Source organism: Nylanderia fulva, unplaced genomic scaffold, assembly GCF_048542155.1.
Source record: "Nylanderia fulva isolate GAGA-0341 unplaced genomic scaffold, ASM4854215v1 Scaffold5, whole genome shotgun sequence".
Lineage (NCBI taxonomy): Eukaryota > Metazoa > Arthropoda > Insecta > Hymenoptera > Formicidae > Nylanderia > Nylanderia fulva.
Genome location: NW_028190587.1, coordinates 6,329,861 through 6,351,996, shown reverse-complemented (window position 1 = coordinate 6,351,996; position 22,136 = coordinate 6,329,861). Strand labels below are relative to the sequence as shown.

Below are 22,136 nucleotides of genomic sequence, written 5' to 3'. Positions count from 1 at the left end.
GACAAGTTACATTGCAAATTCCTTTTTGCATTAATTAAAATAAAATAAGAAGATATATAAAACATAGGTTTTGCAATCTATTATTTATCTATTTATCTATTAATTTCATAAATAATAAGTCTCGGGAATAACAAAACAAGATAAAGCGTTATGTAATACGATGCACTCACAGGAATCATTGCGTTGACAAAAAAATTTCCAAACGAATTCTTCTCCCCAGAATCATGTTTTACGAAGTGGATTTTTCACAGTTCCAGGCTAGCAATTACCACTTTCCATCAAGGTCCACCGACTATTATCGGGTTCCCTTTGAACTCCTCGCGGCCGTTCGATTAAACGGGACGCTTGCGCGATTGTAAAACAAATTTTATTTCGTCGGATTGTAACGAGCAGGTCGCGCTGCGTAAAAAAAAAACTTGTAAAAAAAAGGGTACTATGCTCTTTTTCATTTGAGTATTTTTTTGCCCTTTTAATAGAACAGCGGTGCGGCGAGACAGACGAGAGATTCTGATTTCAAGGTGAAATCGCGGGAGAGGCGGCAAAATGATCCGGTGCCGGATCAGAAACAATCGAACATAATTTGCGACTAACAGTGGATCGCATCGTGGATTCATCGTTGACTGGAGAAAAGAGATGATTGCTCTCAAAACTGGAGCGCTTATCTGGCTACTTCTGATCGCTATTAACTGCTGTCTCGCTAATAACAGAAAAAACAATCGATTCCTCAAGAATTTTGGTAAATAAATCCACGCTATATTTTCAGTTCATATTTAATTATATCAGTCAAGATAATAAATAGTATTTTTTTTTTTTTTTTGATAGATCGCGTGGACAAAGTGGAAAATCTCGAAAATGCAATCGATTCCCATGGACAGATGAGATTCTTCGACGAACTGGGATGTAAGTATAATATTGTTTATATTTAGTTATTATATTTAATAACGTGTAATTATTGCTTCGCCACCGCGAGGTAGTCTTCTCGTTTCAATTACGTTATCGTGAGTGTAAGTAACGGCAAGTAGGCGTTAAAATGAATTTTAAGGATTGCTTCGAAAGAGAAAGGCCAGTCGTGTACGCCTTGAATAATAAATGAATTTTCTCCCATGTCGACCGAAAAATGAGCGGAAAGACTCGTGTCGCCCTTGCTTCTGCTAATGCTTAAGCACAATTTAAATACAATAGTACAATTCGACTGGATTGTTATGCATGACATTTCTCAATGCGATCCAAATGGCGAACTGTACGTACTTCTCTCTTCCTTCAAAATTAATCTGTTCCTTTTCTATTAATAATTGAGTGACGTAAAAAAAGATAATTCAATATAGATGCATCTATTTACGAGTAATAAAGAGAGTTCGAGAAATCGAACAAATTTTAAGATGATAAACCGGTTAACATTCACCGGATATACATGATTATAAACTAAGGCAATGACCTATATCTTCATCTTATAGGCAAATTAATATCGGTCATTACTTTGCATATAATAATTAATTAAATATTAATTGCATATCATAATAATTAATTAAATTAGTATTCAAAATTGAACATTATTTTTTAATGCATATATAATCAATTAAACATTGATTTAATTAATTAAAATTAGCAAAAATGTTTATTACGTGCAAGATAATATATATTCGAAGAACTGAGAAGAAAAGTTGGAGAAATGGATTCTCTTTGAGCAATATTTTATTTGGCCCCGCAATCATCTGACATTTCTCACGAGAAGAGATTGCGGGTAATATTTTCTACTCTAAACGTGAGCAGAGCACGAGAAAGATTCACAGTTGAGTTAACAAGGGAGACGAAATCGGAATCGTACTTGAAAGGCCACTTACTGACGCTTACTTTCTACAAGAATATTTATAATGAAGCGCACGGAAGCTCTCAGTTTTCACTGCGACCTCAGTGGATCCCTGGTCTCTCTGTTAAAAGCGTTTTACTAGTTCTACATCTTTCTTTTTGCTGAAAATGAAACGTGGTACTCGCTAAATTATTTCTACATCAATTGCTGAAATTTTTATTCATTCTACTTAGAATGAAATGTCGTAGCGCGATTTAATTGTAATTATTTTCTGTCAAGTGATATTTGATCTGCATTAATGCAAACACTATCTGATATTATTTATCTAATCTTGAAGTTTCTGAATGGAACTTAATAGGCAAATATTCCTCATCAATTTACTCTCAAAGAGAGAAAAAATACTTTCAGTGAAACCATGCGATGAAATTAGGTCGCAATATCTCAGTATGTCAAATCTATTCGATGTGAATATATAATCATTTCAGTCAATTGAAAGCAGATGATTTCTTGCAAAAAAATTCTTCTTTATTTATAATAAAGACTTATCTTTTATTTATTTATAATAAAGTTGTTTATAAAAAAATTATTAAACTTTCAAATTTTTATAAATTCGAATCTTTACTAATTGATAATTTTTAACAATAACAAAAATATTGGTTTATTATTTTTTAATTGAAATAATGCACATTATTGAATATTCCAATGAAACAAATAGAATAAAAAATACATCTCTTCATCATATTTCGACAGAGTAGGAAAAAATGACAATGGTAAAATCACTAACGCGCAAATGACAAAATAGCTTAAACAATTTGACAAAGGACTCGTGAAAGAGGTGACCAAGACTATCTTGGTTCTCCATCCTCGCGAAGCGGCTGTGGCCCAAATCTTAATGAAGTTTTCCCGCTATTCAAAGTACGACAATTCCGCGTCGCGGCAAAAAAATAATTCAACGAAGAGGAAAGAAATGGAAAATAACACGCACCACGTTCGGACGATGGCCAGGGTGGGGAACCAATGTGGGACCAACGGACGACACTGCCGCCGCCGTTGCGGGAAAGCTGACGCCGGTGAAAGCAGCGGACGGTTCTTTAGATGCGAATCGAGACTCGTGGGACATCGGCTTAAGCTAGTCCACGTGCGGAAGGCGTGCATTGTCTTCGGCTTGTCATCTCTCGGTGAAGTGTCATAAAGGACCCGGGAGACCTTCGAACCCCGGTTTCTCGATCGTGCGCGATCTTTGGAAAAAAAAGGAGATTCGGTCCTCGTCCACTTGGAGCTTTTGGAAAAGCGATGACGCGCTCGAAGTGACTCCGAGAAAAATCAGTGCTACCAAAATGGCGGAAAATTTGCATCGGATTTTACAGATCGTCCGGGATTATCGCGCATCTCGCCGGAGCCTTCGACGAAGCTAGAGATTTGTGAGGAATCTGTTATCGTATAGACTGTCAAGGATCTATAATTAATTAAAATTAATTGGTGATTAAATTATGCTAAGCACATTCGAAGTCTAAGATTTTTTTAAAAATGTCCGTATTAACTCATCATCGAACAGGAGGTGGAAGTTGTCAGTCGTAAGAGGAAGAAGAAGAAAAAGTCGATGAGCCAAAGAAACTGCATGCTAATTAATTCCTTAAACGTTCATGCCAGTGAAATTTAAACTAGTCAAACATTCAAAGAGATTTTACAGCTTCACACTGAATCAGGTTTCTCCTGGAATATTGGAGAAATTCGATTTTGAAAAATCTCTACTCTTTCTCGTCAAATGGTCCGAAGAAATGTTCCATTCTTGAATTATCTTCACCGTGTGACGAGGCTCTCTTCATTTTGAGATCGCGATGACGTGCAAGGTATCCGCGAAACAATAAACAAACGTCACCATGAATCTCGCGCTCGGGATGCTTCTGATCACCGTAGCCGGCGCTCTCAATCGCGATGACAGCTACTCGTGGAAACGCCGAGAGGACATCAAGGTCGCGGCCACGAGCCGACCGGTTCCATCGATTAAGGTTAAAGAAGCTCGCTTGCAGCGATCCGGCATACACCTGGCTCAGAAATCGAGACCGTCGAGTTCGCTCGTCAAGGTCGACGTTCTCCAAAATTCGCCGAGAAGGTTCGCCGAGGACTCGGACGAGCAGCAGAATCTCTGGAACCACAGGACGCGGCAGGAAGTGACGCGCGAGAATCGAGCGATCGAGAGCACTCTGAAGAACGTCATCGGCAGACCGCCCTTGCACAAGGTCGAGCAGTACGAGTACTTTTCGAATTTTCCGTACAACAGCGACGAGACCACCGACGCCATATTGGAGAACGCGGATTTTCCTGCGCAGAACGCGGTGTTCTCCAAGAACGTTCAGCAAGATTTCTTCGATCATAACGCGAAGGAGGAGGAGGAGACGAAGGATTGGAGCGGACAGAATTTATTCGAGAAAGACCTGCAAGGGGTGGAGGAAGAAATTGATATTCAGGAATTTCTGGACGAGGTTAGGCAGAAGAAACTGAGCGGAGAACTCGAGGAACTGTTGGGTGGACATCGCCAGGGCAGAAGAAGGAAACTCACCAGTCAGCAGCAAGGTGTTTTGCTAGTGGAAACGCTTAGGAAGAAGCGAAATCACACCAATGATCATCGAGGACATGGTTCCAATCTCCAGAGTGGTCTTATGGATATGCTGGGCAGAAGTATGTTTGTAAGATCGAAAAACGGAACGGAGATGTTGCTGTTGCAGATATTGTCGAAAGGATTCAAAGTGCTTTTAATCGAGTAAACTATTCATCTCGAGCGTAAAATACATTGCTGCATATCAAAATATAAATAAATAAATGAACATATTATTAACGGGGAATATATAAAATTGTACAAAATTAGCGCAAGATAATTCATCATCTTATATATATGATACATTCAAGATTTTTGTAAAATTTGACATTTAACATCCTTGATTTTTCATTATTGGTATAAATTGATAAAAAATTAATTATCGACGCAATTATAAGTGTAAAGTATTTTCGATAAAGTTCAAACATAAATTTTTTAAAAAAGTGGTGTTAATTAAAACTGGAATTATGTGAATAAACACGATATTGTGACAGATTTTCACAATTGGTTGTTTTTCTATTTAATTGAAAAAAAATCCAGCAACTTTTCCACGGCGAAATGTTTTACTATATATCCATATTAACATCGTCTATCTCCGTCAATATTAAATCTATCCGTCGTGGAAATATTGACATTTATGAAATAAAATAATCTGTTTCAGTGATACCGCAAACGTGTAAATATAAAGGCGCAAAGTTCGAGTGCGGCCTTAGCATTAGCTGCGTTTTAGGCGGTGGTCGACCTGTCGACCTTTGTTCCGGAGGTTTAATATGGAGCTGCTGCGTTGACGACGACGACATACCTGAAAAGATACGACCAACCGTGGGTTTGCTACAGAATGCCAGTAAGTTATTATATTTTTTCTCGCCTTTCTAGAACCGAGAGATCCGATAGCACGTAGAGAAGCAATTTCTGACTACAAAAATGAGTAGATTTTAATTGATAAATTTGCGAATTGTCCTTTGTGTTATCCTTTAGAACACGGAAGAAACGCCGCCTGTTTCTTCTCACAGAAGAATTTTTCATTCTAACAATGTGCCTCAATTAATTCTTGAGGTCCTTTTTATCCATCTCGTTGTACCGCTATAAATTTATGACATCCTGAAAGAGAGTCTCTGTCCTCGAATGTCGCTAAACCGAGACTTTCTGAACCGAGACTTCGTGGCTTTCAGCGCGACTCGTTTGAGAGAGGCCGACTCTTCCAGTAAATATATTCAATTTTCGAAACACATTAAATTTCAATGATCTAATCTTGATCTTTCATTTATAGTAAGTATCTGAAAATGAACATTTAGTGTGATATAGAAAAAGATAGATGACTATAAATTAGCTTTCAGGGAGACATATGTGTTATTTTAAATCAAAGGGTTGGGCCAATTAAATTGGAGGAAGATTGAAAAAGTTTGATTGATCGTTTTTTTACTGAAAGGAGAGCTGGCTGGAAGTAACCTGATTTCTATTCGGCGACACCAACCGAAATTACACAACCAGCAACGTCCAGTTGCGCGCGCGAAAGACCACCGACAGAGTATACCGGCTCCCTGATACTTTCAAATACAGTTATTCACACCTAGTTTGCGACGGCAAACGCGTTACGCGTTCGTAGAACTTACGCGGCTTTCTCAAGCCGCAAGTCGCTCACCGTAACCACGCGACCATCAATACAATAGCGCGATTAGGAACACGAGGAAATAATGTCACTGACGCAGCAGGAACAATTACAAATTATTGTACATACACATTTGTTTCATTATATTATTTATAGCATACAAATAATCTTCTATATATATATACCATATATAATAGTTCTCGTAATTGTTGCCACAATTTTTAATTAAGACACAATGATCAAAATTAAATGATCAAAGCGGTCAAAATAATTCAAACAATTTATAAGTGTCTTAATTAAAAATTGTGGCAACAATTACGAGGACTATTATATATATATAGAAGATTATTTGTATGCTATAAATAATATAATGAAATATATATATATATATATATATATATATATATATATATATATAATAGTCCTCGTAATTGTTGCCACAATTTTTAATTAAGACACTTATAAATTGTTTGAATTATTTTGACCGCTTTGATCATTTAATTTTGATCATTACAAAATAATTTGTTATTATCTTGATTATAGAGATTGTTTTGATGGTATTTGATCATTTTGATTATTTTGACTAGTTGGTCAAGCACTATAACATATCTTTTTTGTATTACAAGTGATTTATTATATTTATCAGGTATTCACTCAGACACACGATAAACTGATATATTTCTGATTAGTTAAACTACATGTTATAGACAACATAAAGTCAATTGTCAAGTCTATTTACTATTTACGACATTTATATTATCAGTGAATTTCCTCGATACCGAAGAATTACGCTTTAGGGGATTTAAAATATTATATTGAAATGTAATGTATATAACTTAAAATGAGAATGTATGTACTCTCATTGAATTTTTTACTGATTCTACATTACTGTTAAAAAGGAACACGATGATACCATTAAAAAAAATTAAAGTAATCTTGCTTTTTTATCGAAAAAAGTTTGACCAATTTTTATTATTGCAATTTGTTACCAATTAGAAACTGATAAATTGCTGTCAATTTCAATAAAAGTGTTCCAGAATAATAATGAAGAAAAAATTATATGTATACTATAACTATAAAGTATAAAATATCGTCCACGTGTATAAGCATCTGCATTAATATTAAATTGACGTATTATATTCTTAATCTACAAATCTGGAAATCAGGGTTGGGTAAGTTAATGAAATTTTTCAAACTAAATTAAGTTAAAGTTAATTGCTTATAAAATTAATTTAGTTAAGTTAAAAGGTTTAAAGGATTAAGTTAACAGAAGCTAAATCAAAAGTTAATTTTAAAAATCATTATTTATATTAAATTAGAATTTTGTTTGTTAATTCTTTTAAAATGTATAACAGAGAAATTTTTATTTTTATATAGAAATGAACAATGACAAATGACAAATGAACATAAAAATTAAGAATATTTTAATTTAAAAATAATACGTTTATAAAAAAGCAATAATGGCATTCAGAGATAAAAGAAATGAATACATTTTAAATAAACTAATGAACTAGTTATTACCCAACTCTGCTGGAAATATATATGGATTGAATCGCGACGCGAGTGATTCCGAATAGCTAATATAGCGACAATCGTTACGTTGCCCAGCGTTTTCCCTAAATCTCGGGCACCAACAGCCGTACGTGGACGACGACGTGAACATTTACGGAAGCTCGGCGAGACCCGGAAGACCGTCTCCGGGTCAAGGAGGGACTGGTCCATCGACCCACGTTCGCCGCAAGCGGCGGCGGCAAGCCGACGAGCCTCTACGATCCGTCTTACACAGTCTGGAACCACGATCGGCCGAACGATCTCGCGATCGGCTACGATCGGCCGACGTACGCCGTCACTCGGCCCCCGCATCATCATCCGGTCCAGATGGATTTTCCGGTCCAGGACGAGTACGACGGTGGCGGCTACCAACCCGCCACTTCCGGCACGCACGTTCCTGCGATCGAGGACTCGTCCAGTGCCGCCGTGGACTACTCTAGATACCGTGGTAATCGCACGAAATATGCGCACGCAGACTGGTTGCACCGATTTGTGCATGTCGATTTGTGTGTCGGGAGACTCAGGATTGTTCATTCGGACGCTTCCGGTGTTCCGAAGGCGCGCAGAATCCTTTGGATGGAAGACTGATCTCATCGAAGTTGCGATTTCAAATCATCCACAGTGTTGTGCTTAAATGATTTTAAAATTATCTGGATAAAGATAAGGGAAAATTCATCTTGGAGAAGATGAGGATGATTTTGGATTTATATATATCTAGATAAAAGATAAAATTATATAGCGATTCATCTACATAATTATAGTTTTTAAATTGCTTATGTAAACACAGTTATATTAAAAAAATTGTAAATTATGAAAGGGATATGCTTAAGTTCTATTACTTAAGTATATTTTTATGTACTATGACTGTAAACCAAATTATCTGATTATTAGTCTAGATAATTGAGTAAAAGTAACATTTTTGTCGTCTAAGATGCAGATATAGATAATATATTTTTTTATTATCTATACAAAGATAAGGTTACGTCAAAATTGCAACCAGGTGATCATCTATATATAATTTTATTTAGATAACAGCGAACACTGAAATTCGTATAGTTTTTTTTCAATCAAAATGATCGAGCATACGCTTCTTTGCACTTGTTGCACTTCGATCAGCAGCAGACTGAGAGTTCTAGATCGCACTTGATTATTAGTTTGGATACGTTCGACGTCGATTGAACTGTAATCGATCGCAAACAAGCATTAGATTTGATTCTAATCTAATTATGTTAGATTAGAAGACAGATGCGTGTTATTAAGTATGCGGTCTAATAGATAAGTATTGAGTACGATCTATCGATGATCCAGAAAAAATAAGTGGATTTTAAAAAGTATTACAAAGATAGAAGATGATTTTTAGCTTCGACGAAAATGATTACAGAAACACATGATATTACGAGACGTAACTGTGACGAGTTTTGTAAAACAAATGACACACGAAATGCTACATTTACTGATAACTGATACATGATGATAAATGATACATTTACTGATAAAATATAGATTGAGATAAACTATTGATCCACGTATATCTGAATAATCGAAAAAGTTTCATGGCCGAGACAATATCCAAACGAGCACGCAATTTTTCGCACGGAAACTGCACGAGAATGAGTACTTCCGCCATCACATCGCACATTTTACTGTACAAAAAGCTGCCGGAAAACTGGATTTGCGAAGACAAAAAATGAGAGAACGCTGAAAAATGACTTTACAGAAGACAAAACCAGGACAGAAAAACAGAAAAAGCGAAAAACAAGAAAGACGATACTGAATAGAAGACGCAACAGAAAATGGAAGAAATAAATAATTGTATTTTATTCTTAATAATGGTCTGGTTCTCCTAAATATTAAACTATAAAATAGAAATATGAGATATAGGATAAAGAATATCTTGAAATATAAAAATTGATTATATGGTGTTTTAATATTTTTAATATAAAGATATAAATATGTATATGCGTGTATCTATTTCATTTGTATTTATATATTTTGAATTGTATTCATATTTATAAAGATTTCATTCGTGTCGAGAAAATCTTGGAGTAATCAATCTTGAATAACATCTCTCTATCGCGGTGTAATAAAATTATAATATATTCTTCAAAGTTGCGTGAACTTTCTACAGTTATAATAACTCGCTATATACTTATTTTCTGCTTTCTGTCTCTCGCCAACGCGCAAACAATCTTCTATATAAGTTTAATTGCACGCAATAATTGTAGAAAGTATCAGTTAAAAAAAATTTTTTTCAGCATAAGCTTATCCTTTTTATACACTGCGTATATTTTCATTTTCCTCTTTACGACTGCAAATCGCACAAGTGCAGCAGCTTTTCGATCCCACCCAGAAAATCCAAACGTCACCCCACAACTGTCAAATATCATATGTAATGTCACCGTCACAGAAATTATATCAGGCACTCTTCTTCTTTCACGCGTATTCCTGATTTCTAATAAGGTGCTCGTCGTTTCAGGCTGCGGCGAGCTCTACACCAGGAGCAACAGGATTGTCGGAGGACACTCGTCCAGTTTCGGCAGCCATCCGTGGCAGGTGAGATCCTTCTCCTGTCACTGCTCGGCCACCATAAATATCTTTCGAGCGAGCGACACACATACACTCTTCCTTTCCTCTGCATTATTCATCGGAGACGAGCCATCAATTTGCTCGTCTAGCGAGGAAGAAAGAGAAAGAGAGGGAAAAATAATCTATTAAATCTTCTCCAAAGGCCCGCGAGCCGTGACGTGGATGCATATTTCATGTAATGCACTGTTAAACGAGTCTCTTGACGTCTTCGCTCTGTTCAGTACTGTGCTTAGATGATTTTTAAATTATCTGGATAAAGATAAGATGAAAATATGTAAATTCATCTCAGATAGGATGAAAATAATTTTGAATATATCTAGATAAAATCATGTAGCCATTCATCTAGATAATTATATATTTTTTAAATTGCTTGTGTAAAAAAAGTTATAGTTATAAAAAATGTAAAGGAATATGCTTAAGTTCTACTACTCAAGTTTTCTTCTCAGATAAGACAAAGATGATTTTGAATACATCTAGATAAAATTATGTAGCGATTCATTTAGATAATTATATTTTGAAAATTGTTATCTCATCTAAGATAAAATTATCTCATCTAAGATAATTTCATTCGTGACGAGAAAATCTTGGAGTAATCAATTGGAGTAAATAATATGAATAATATACATATATTTGTATTACCTGTATAAAAATAAGATAACGTCAAAATTTCATCTAGATGATCAGCTGTACAATTTGATTGAGATAACAGCAAACCCTGGCTCTGTTACAGGCCGCTATTATCAAATCGGGATTTCTCAGCAAGAAGCTATCCTGCGGTGGCGCCTTGCTGAACAACCGATGGGTCGTCACCGCAGCTCACTGTGTCGCGACGTTAGTATTTTAGTATCGCGATATTACGTTCTCGTAAGGGGTGTGATAAGAATGTTGATCGATATGCATATTTTGTACGCCAGGACGCCGAACAACAATTTGAAAGTTCGACTTGGAGAGTGGGACGTTCGAGATGCAGCAGAGCGGCTGCTCCACGAGGAATACAACATCGAGAGGAAAGAGGTTTTGTCTTTGAAAATACGATTTTTAAATCTTATTACTCTGAAAATGTATTATACTTGCAAGAGCACACAATGCATGTCCCAAATATGATAAGAAAAAAAAATATGAATACTTTTTTTTTTCAAGAGAATTCGATCCCTTATTGAGGGAGAAAGATGATAACTCGAGAACAATAGTGCTAAAAGTCGGATAATATAACAGGTACACCCGCAATATTCTCCTACCGATTTTCGGAACGACGTGGCTTTGGTTAAGCTGTCTCGGACGGTAGCTTTCAAGCAGCACATTGTCCCGGTTTGCCTGCCGGCGAGGAATTTGAAGCTCTCCGGCAGAACCGCAACCGTCGCTGGTTGGGGACGAACCAGACATGGTCAAACTTCGGCACCATCCGTTCTTCAAGAAGTCGACGTCGAAGTGAGTACACTCTCGGCGACGTATTTTGCCTTTGACGATAAAACGCTCCCCGACAGCGAATTATACGCCTTATAATATACATAATAATATCAGATTTTTCAAGTGTGATGTATTTTTTTCTATAGCTTTTTTTTATCTTAAACGATGTTTTTAATTTTTAAGATTGGTATATAATATAGATTTAATATTTTATTTTATGAAGAAACTTTGACAAGAGTTGGTTTATTAAAAAAATATTAAGAGATACACATACATATAATATTCAATTAAGTGGTAGATAATTTTTATTATTATAATAAATCATTGTTATATATTTTTGTTCAGGTAATACCGAACGAGAGGTGTCAGAGATGGTTCAGAGCAGCTGGAAGAAGAGAGACCATTCACGATGTATTCCTATGCGCAGGTTATAAAGAGGGTGGACGAGATTCTTGTCAGGTAATGAGATTAATTAAATATAGATCAATTATATAATTAATTAATTAAATGTAGATTCAATGCAAATATTAAGAGACAAACTATACAGAATGGTCGAACAAATATTTACTTATATTAAATTAATAAATTTGATAATTAATTCGAATAAGTATTGATTTCAATACAAATCATTTATTTGAAATTAATAATATTAATTTGATTTGAAAAATATTTATTTAATATAATAAATGATTTATTTGGCAGTATTGAAATAAATATTAATTAATTAATAATTTTTTTCAGTATAGAACTATTGAAAATTGTGCGTATAAATCAATTTAATTTGTAAAATAGGGTGATTCGGGTGGACCACTCACGATGTCGGTGGAAGGCAGACACGTTTTGATCGGTTTGGTTTCCTGGGGCATCGGGTGCGGTCGCGAACACCTGCCCGGGGTGTACACCAATATTCAGAAATTCGTACCCTGGATCGATAAAGTTATGAGCTAAGCGAAGAAGAGATGTCTCAGTTCCTTCGAAGCTTGTGGGTTGCTTCGCTGCCCAAAAAAAAAAAAAGAAGAGAACATGCGAGAACGACACGCACCAGTTACCAAAGTCTTGACTCATTCTTTAAGAACTTTTGCGATCGTATTCTCGATTTGATTATTCTTGAACAGCAGGCACTCTCTCTCTCGAAAGTGCCAAGAAACATGATGCTTGTTACGGCGTTGTTTATAAAGTATATTCAAAGCTGATAACGAAATGTTATAAAAATTACAATCAATATATCCCAATGAGCAATTTACTATGCCGGGACAAAGTTGTCGAGATGTTGATTAATATAGTAATGAATGGGACATTTAATGTAATTGAAACAACATTTGAACTGCTTGTAAGTTTCGTTGTTGTTGTAATAATTTATTATCACGCATATTCAAATCGAAAGGCATTTGTTTTCGAATTTAGTTCTGTTATTTAAATATTTATTTTTAAATTAATATAACAAATTATTATTGAATTGAAATGATTTTTATAATAATTATTTATATTTTATGTAGAAATTCGAAAAATATTACGTATTTTAAAAGTATTTACTTTAATGACACGTGATGTAATATAATATATGAGAATTGATTAAATTTGTCTTGAGATTCTGTCTGTAAAAAAAATTATATTTTTCCAACCATGAAATATATACCATATATTTGAAAAATATGAACAAAGGCAGAAGTTATAAAAAAATCCCGATAACAGTAGTAAATTAAAATTAGCAACATTATCAAAATTTAATTTTCTGTTGATTTCTCGATAAGCATAGATAAACTTTTCCTCCATAATGATAAATATTATTTTTATTTGTGCTAGATCGATGTACGCATTTATTTCATTCTTACGTCAGATTGTTCAATATTCTTATTTTTATTTCAAAAACATATTTATAAAATGCAGCTGATTTCTTTAACGTCACATGATTATAGATGTGTACTTTACTTCAACGTCGATACTTGAACGTTTACTTCCTGTTATCGACCATCTGTAAGCATGGCCACTTCCTATACATTCACCCGTAAATGTCCTACGAAGGATAACTGAAACCTTCAGAGAATTCCCTCTTGATAAATAATTACAACAAATGATATTAATCCATTATTTCTTGACAATTCTATAATTCAAGTTTCATCATTTTCAATATATAATTAATTATCCTTAATTAACAAACGATTATCGATCTCATCGTACAAAGTATCTTTCGCATCATTCCTAGGAAGCGAAGAAACGTGCTTTTCCTAATTTTAAAAAATTCTCGTAAAATACGAATATCCAAGAAATTAATTAGAAAATAAATCGTGCGAGAGATAGAAAAAGTTGGTCCATCCTCGCGAGGATTAATTAATGAGAAATAAAGGAGAGGAGATATTATTCAACCCTTCCACTTTAGGGGCCCGAGATATGTGGATCCACTCCTGTCCTCGGCGGAAACAGAAAGAGAACGGGATTGGTCACAGAGAGAATGCACTTACCGCGAGATGCAGGAGGGAGAAAGCGAGAGCAATGGTGGAGGGTAAGTTGCTAATTAGAGCCAGATTAAACGCTTGTCTGGGGAGCCATTTTCCTTGCCGTTCTTCGCCGTGGCCGAAGGAGGACGAGCGACGAAGCGGGACGGGGGATGAAAGGGATGGGGGTTGAACGGAGAGTGGAGTGAGGAAAAATGGGGTGGTTCGCGAGGGTGGCTGAAGCTGCGAGAAACGAGGCCGGGTGGGACGACGAAACGCCGACGCCGGCGGGAGAGGCGGGCTTAATGAAAAGTGTTTGCCCCGTAAAAGTTAAGATTAATTGGCGCTCGGGGGGTGGTTACCGCGATAATCAGCCCGGACCAGTGGTTTTCAAACCCTCCTTGGTCGCCCTCCCGATCGCGATTCTCTCTCGGGCTGCAATCGGGTGCGTAGAAGCGAAAGAAAGCATGTATCTCGACGTATAGGAACTTGGTGATTTATAATATGGTATGAGAAGGTGGTGATTTTGTATTAAATGTATCTAGATGAATATTAAATTATATGGCGATTTATCTAGATATTTTTCTAGATAATAATTTTTGATCGAGTGCCTATAAGCGAAAGAATTCATGTATCTCGCCGTATAAGAACTTGGTGATTTATAATATGGTATGAGAAGGTGGTGATTTTGTATTCAATGTATCTAGATGAATATCAAATTATATGACAATTCATCTAGATATTTTTCTAGATAATAATTTTTGATCGGGTGCCTATAAGCGAAAGAATTTATGTATCTCGACGTATAAGAACTTGGTGATTTATAATATAGTATAGGAAGATGGTGATTTTGTATTAAATGTATCTAGATGAATATTAAATTATATGGCGATTTATCTAGATATTTTTCTAGATAATAATTTTCGATCGAGTGCCTATAAGCAAAAGAATTCATGTATCTCGACGTATAGGAACTTTCCATTAATATCACGTCATCCCAGAAAGGATGAAAGTCATTTATAATATGGTATAGAAAGATGGTGATTTTGTATTCAATGTATCTAGATGAATATTAAATTATATGGCGATTTATCTAGATATTTTTCTAGATAATAATTTTTAATCGAGTGCCTATAAGCGAAAGAATTCATGTATCTCGCCGTATAAGAACTTGATGATTTATAATATATAGTATAGGAAGATGGTGATTTTGTATTAAATGTATCTAGATGAATATCAAATTATATGACAATTCATCTAGATATTTTTCTAGATAATAATTTTTAATCGAGTGCCTATAAGCGAAAGAATTCATGTATCTCGCAGTATAAGAACTTTCCTTTAATATTACGTCATCCCAGAAAGGATGAAAGTCTCTTCACTCAGTTCAAATGTAACGTCGAGAGATTTCATTGCAGTGTTGTGCTTAGATGATTTCTAAATTAGCTAGATAAAAGTGGGATAAAAATATGGAAATTCATCTTAGATAAGATGGTAATTTTGTATTAAATGTATCTAGATGAATATCAAATTATATATAAATTATATGGCGATTCATCTAGATATTTTTCTAGATAATAATTTTTGATCGGGTGCCTATAAGCGAAAGAATTCATGTATCTCGCCGTATAAGAACTTGGTGATTTATAATATAGTATAGGAAGATGGTGATTTTGTATTAAATGTATCTAGATGAATATCAAATTATATGACAATTCATCTAGATATTTTTCTAGATAATAATTTTCGATCGGGTACCTATAAGCGAAAGAATTCATGTATCTCGCAGTATAAGAACTTTCCTTTAATATTACGTCATCCCAGAAAGGATGAAAGTCTCTTCACTCAGTTCAAATGTAACGTCGAGAGATTTCATTGCAGTGTTGTGCTTAGATGATTTCTAAATTAGCTAGATAAAGGTGGGATAAATATATGAATATTTATCTTAGATAAGATGGTGATTTTGTTGTGCTTAGATGATTTCTAAATTAGCTAGATAAAGGTGGGATAAAAATATGGAAATTCATCTTAGATAAGATGGTGATTTTGTTTTAAATGTATCTAGATAAATATCAAATTATATGGCGATTTATCTAGATATTTTTCTAGATAATAATTTTCAATCGGGTGCCTATAAGCGAAAGAATTCATGTATCTCGCCGTATAAGAACTTTCCATTAATATCACGTCATCCCAGAAAGGATGAAAGTCTCTTCACTCAATTCAAATGTAACGTCGAGAGATTTCATTGCACTGTTGTGCTTAGATGATTTCTAAATTAGCTAGATAAAGATGGGATAAAAATATGGAAATTCATCTCAGATAAGATGGTGATTTTGTTTTAAATGTATCTAGATGAATATCAAATTATATGGCGATTAGCTAGATAAAGGTGGGATAAAAATATGGAAATTTATCTCAGATAAGATGGTGATTTTGTTTTAAATGTATCTAGATGAATATCAAATTATATGGCGATTTATCTAGATATTTTTCTAGTTAACAATTTTTAAAACTGCTTATGCGAAACACAATTCTACATAAAGATAAAATGACACCAAAGTTTCATCTAGATCATCTATATAATTTTATTTAGCTAACAGCAAACATTGTTTAATTGTAAAAGTAGATTTAATAAGAGAAAATATGATTTCAACTAAATTAAATTTATTCTTCCATCGTGAAATTTATATTTTAATAAATTTGTGATTAGCGTAATAATGATAAAATACAATAATTAAAATACTTTTCTAAGCTATTTGTATAGTATTAAAATATCAAAGTACCAAGTGTTTTACGATCGATCTCACTCTTATCTCTAATAAATCTGACAAGAGTTTAAGATTTGCTCTTGCAAGTTGTGTTTTTAATTGTTATAATTTCGGAAAATTGTATTATTTTAATAATACATATATATATATATATATATACACTCCTTCGCTCATATAATGCATTTATATCGCGATGCGAAAGATGATTGACGAAAAAATGCTCTAACATTCTAAAAGCTCTCCCATGATCTGCAAATTTATTAAAAGTCTATCAAAAGTGATTTACGAAGCAGCAGTCTATTATCGGCGATAATCACACGGCGACATAATTAGAGAAATTTAATTACGCGTTTTTCCGCGCAGCGCTTTTCGTTTACGGTTGAGCACAGCTGGAATGGGAGGTTAATTTGGCGACACCTAGTTTCATTAACAACGCCATTAAAAGTAATGGCCGGTGAGGGGGCGAAGTCGGTCGCGAAGGCCTCCTAGGGGGCTGGGAGATTCTAATTACGGAATAGGACTTCCCTGGCGGAGCTCGGGAGAGCAGAGGAGATCGAACGCCGGATCCGGAGAGGGTGGACCATCGAGTCGAAAGACGCCATGATATTCGTTAAACGGCATAATTGCACCCTCCGGAACGGAGCGACTCGCGCGTAATTGTGCAGAGCCCGACGACATCGTGAAAAACTTACCGTTCCTTAGAACTGATTATTGAAATCGCGCAATTAATTTCCGCATTTGTAATGATAGCTAGAAATGAACGTTATCGCGTATGAAATCTTTCTTAAGTATGTTTCCATGTGTATGTGAAAATATGTAGCTACACGCGAATATTAATGACGCAATGACGAGATATAATCGAGCGGATAGGAAATTTCTATTGAACAAATTATATTTTTGCACGTGATTTTTTTATGTCCAAGTTGATAAAGCGATCGATAGATTATTGGATACACAGCTTTATTGGAAAACTTATAAATCGATTATATAGTTTTATTTGTTATTACTACTTCTTAATCTAAAGTGGAGATATGTATTCGCTACCAATGATGACTTACTTATCTTTTTAATAAAATTAATATTTTATAAATCTATTTATATCAAAATTACCGTACAATCTCTATCTGATATTTACAGTGATTCATACGTATTTTTTAAATTCTCAAATATATTAAAGGACTCATAATATTCCATTTCATGTATTAATAATAAGATATGTATAATTTCTTTTTATTTATAAAACTTTATCAAAAGAGTTTTTTTATTTTGCGAGATTATCATACACATATTTATCAATAACAGATAATAATTATAGCATCGTTAAATAATGTCAAATTTTGAAGTTTGATAAAAACTCAAAGTAACTTCAAATTTTTAGCAGAAATATAATTATTTTTTAACAAATATTTTTTTTTAGTTTTATTCATAATGTCCACAAAGATTTAACCAACAGAATGAAAAATGATTAAAGTGGGACAAAATAAAGTTAATATTACTCATATTCTATATTAAATAACTTTCTAACAGTATTTTTGCTTTTACATTGCATCAGCTTATGAAATATCATATATGATAACGATAATAACAAATAATCGGAAAAGTCCGGACTGTTGCATCTTTGCTGGAGAACCGTGAGAGAGTTTTTTTGATCTCGCCGATCACATATTGTTTGCTTCGCGTTACATAAAAAAAAAGAAATGGCCTAAGTGGTGTCACTTTTGCAACATGTAAAATGAGCAAATTGAAATTAGACCGATAAGAGCGTCGCACGATTTTTGATAAGACGCAATTAACGATATTTACATAAATATAGACAATTCGCGATAAGCGAATACGCGACATCAATTAAGACTTATCAGTGGTCGGCGATAACTAATCGAAACAGCAATCTTATCGTATCGGATAAGGAGCGCGACGTGCGAATTAAGCATTATCAAATTGTTAATTACTTTCGCCAAAAAGAGATACACATTTCCTTCTTTCTCTCGTTTCATATCTAATACGTTCGCGAATTCTTCCGATTGGCAAAAAAGCCGCGAAATCTAATCGCTTGCCAATTAACATTATCAAGTGAAGGATAATTATCAGGACTTTGTACTATCGCGCCACGTGTGCATTGTTAAAAATGTCCAACGTTATCGATTTAACGCGGACATGCTTATTTATGAGAAAGGCATTTACTCAAATTCTTGGAACAATTTAATAATTCAATTAATGACCAGTGTTTGCTGTTATCTAAATAAAATTATATAGATGAAACTTTGGCGTCATCTTATCTTTATATAGATAATAAAAATATATATTATTATATATTATAATATACATATTATAAAATATATATTATTTGTATATAAAAATTAATGTTATATCTGCATCTTAGACGAAAAAAAAATATCTTTACTAAATTATCTAGAATAATTTTTAGATAATTTTGATTTAGAATCATAGCACATAAAAATACTTAAATAGTAGAACTTAAGCAGTAAGCGATAAAAATGTATAAATAAAAATATGAATACATATATTTTTATATCCATTTTATAATTTATATTTTTTTATAACTGTGTTTAGCATAAGCAGTTTTAAAAATTATTATCTGGAAAAGGCATTTACTCAAATTCTTGGAACAATTTAATAATTCAATTAATGACCAGTGTTTGCTGTTATCTAAATAAAATTATGTAAATGAAACTTTGGCGTCATCTTATCTTTATATAGATAATAAAAATATATATTATTATATTATAATATACATATTATAAAATATATATTATTTGTATATAAAAATAAATGTTATATCTGCATCTTAGACAAAAAAAAAAGTATCGTTACTAAATTATCTAGAATAATTTTCAGATAATTTTGATTTAGAATCATAGCACATAAAAATACTTAAATAGTAGAACTTAAGCAGTAAGCGATAAAAATGTATAAATAAAAATATGAATACATATATTTTTATATCCTTTTTATAATTTACATTTTTTTATAACTGTGTTTAGCATAAGCAGTTTTAAAAATTATTGTCTGGAAAATTATCTAGCTCGCCGTATAATTTTATTTTTTATCTATTATTAGATATATTTAAAACAAAATCATCTTCATCTTATCTAAGATAAATTTACATATTTTTATCTCATCTTTATCTAGCTAATTTTATAATTATCCAAGCGCAACACTGTTAATGACACACATATAATTATATTTATCGTGAATAAAACGCAATTTTTCGCAACGTAATATTATTTTCCGATTGTGAATAATATTTTTTAAAAATACACGATCCCAAAAATTTGTTTTTAACGGGCATTCTTGAACAGAGTTTTGTTCAATCGAATAAAGATATGGTGGAGGACAGTGGAGGAATTCTCTCGCGCTTATCGTGACGGAGCATAATCGGTGGTTAAAAATCGTTTGATGTTTACTCGGTAACCAAAGGTGACAGAAAGCTACCTGTTTGTACGTGCTAGCGATCCACAATACGATATATACATATATGTTTACTACCTGCATGGACCCTGATATGTCGTCAGTGGCGTAGAATCTGTACAGGTTCAAGGATTGATTCGTGTTACAAAATAATTTCGAAACGGTAATCGCGTACAGATACCATTAGAATTTATTTACAGTAAAAAGAGAAAATACATAAAAATTAGGATAAAAAAATTTAGTTCAAAATAATTTTACAAAATTATTATCATCCGATAAATCTATTTCTTCTCACGATAGCACGTAGGTGTGATTAAAGAGTATTGAAAAAAGTGACATGTAAGATAATCACGTAAAATAATGTTTTGCGATAGCCATTTTAATATTTTTAAATGTACCTAAATTCTCAATTTTTTGAGTTATTTTTATTATTTATAAAAATAAAAGAGATTTGCAATAAATAGAAATAACATTCACATTTAATGTATAGAAATTATATTTCGGCCGAAAAGATTTGATAAAATAAAGGATTCCGCGCAACAGGGATACGATTCGTTCTTTGAAAAACTTGAAAAAAATGTCAAACTCCATTTTCTCGAATTCTTCGAAAAGTGGGTCAAACTGGTGTCGCAATAAAATTTCCAAATAAATGCCTCGGCTCAGGAAGCAGCTCCACGACACTGTAATGCGCGATAGCATTACTACGGGAGTACGTAGAAACGTATCGAGAGACGAGTGAAAACGAGTATCCCGTGAGTGTGCTGGACGTGCCTCGACCCTTAAGCAAACATTCTTTCGTCTCTTATTTGGCTACATACGGGCAAACGAGGAGAGCGGACCATTTACCTTCGAGGCACCGTGGTCATTCGTGGTAGCGAACCACGACGCAGGTGATCCATCATTTTTCGACATGTTAGATGCCTCGAGTGTCTGCGATACCTTCGATGCATATTTATATCGCATTATTATTCACTTTTGCGCCCCTAAATAATTTTTCCACAATTCTATATCATATATAATTATTGTATATTCAAACCTTGGGCATCCAATAATAATAAAAAGAATATTCATAGAAGAGAAATGATGGAAATATGAAATAGAAATATTCAAATAATAGATATTTTTTATCATTTTAACTTTACTATATAATTAATCTATTATAAGTTTTATTTTATAATAATTTTTTGTTCTGTGTGTGATTGTTGAAATCAATTGCATTACAAACCGTGGAATACTTTGAAGAGATATATGTATTTCTTAACACCAGGCGCGTTATTCCACCCCCTCTGAAAGTCAAATATTAGTATGATACGAGTTTAGTCGATACGAGAAATAACAGATAAAGGGGACGATTACATACGGGGTGTGATACCTATTAGGTGACCATTAGATGCCTGATAACGCTACATGTATTATTGATATAATACTTCATTGTATTGTGCAATGCTATCTGTGTAGACGGACATCTACTAATACGTATATCTCTGTTCGATTACATTTTTTAGATAATCAACATTATCGCATACTTTAAGTAATCCCAACAACTAGATATGTGTATATTTACACAAGTTCGGATTACTTAGTTAATCTATCTATGAAAAGTTATAATCGACAGATATAATAATGTTAAGAAATTGTGTGTAGATACATTGTGAAAGCATCTGAACACTTAAACATTTTACACATTTATTCTTTGTTTTTATATATGATTCATCACGGCCCGGTTCCACAAACGTCGGTTAATTTTAACCTCCGGTTAAACTATATCTTTGTCTCTTTTCACATATATACCTAAAAAGCGATATAGATATAATTTAATCGGAGATTAAAGTTAACCGACGTTTGTGTGGAACCGGGCCTACATGGGGTTGTCAATAACTAAGAAAGATAAATGTAACAAAAAAATCTGTCGAAATTAGGAATATACACTGAAAAAAATTGTTAACTT

The 22,136-nt window shown here is 33.6% G+C and overlaps 1 protein-coding gene across 1 annotated transcript; it reads left to right on the top strand.

Moving 5' to 3' along the window:
* Positions 1 to 2,926: 2,926 nt before the first annotated feature.
* LOC114941724 (uncharacterized) lies at positions 2,927 to 12,936 on the top strand. Its single transcript, XM_029316822.2, is given in 10 exon segments — positions 2,927 to 4,486; positions 5,065 to 5,247; positions 7,621 to 7,727; positions 7,729 to 8,011; positions 10,040 to 10,116; positions 10,880 to 10,980; positions 11,064 to 11,163; positions 11,365 to 11,577; positions 11,902 to 12,015; positions 12,349 to 12,936. Coding segments are annotated over 10 exon segments (2,133 nt in total). The 5' UTR covers positions 2,927 to 3,687; the 3' UTR covers positions 12,505 to 12,936.
* The last annotated feature ends 9,200 nt before the right edge of the window (positions 12,937 to 22,136 follow it).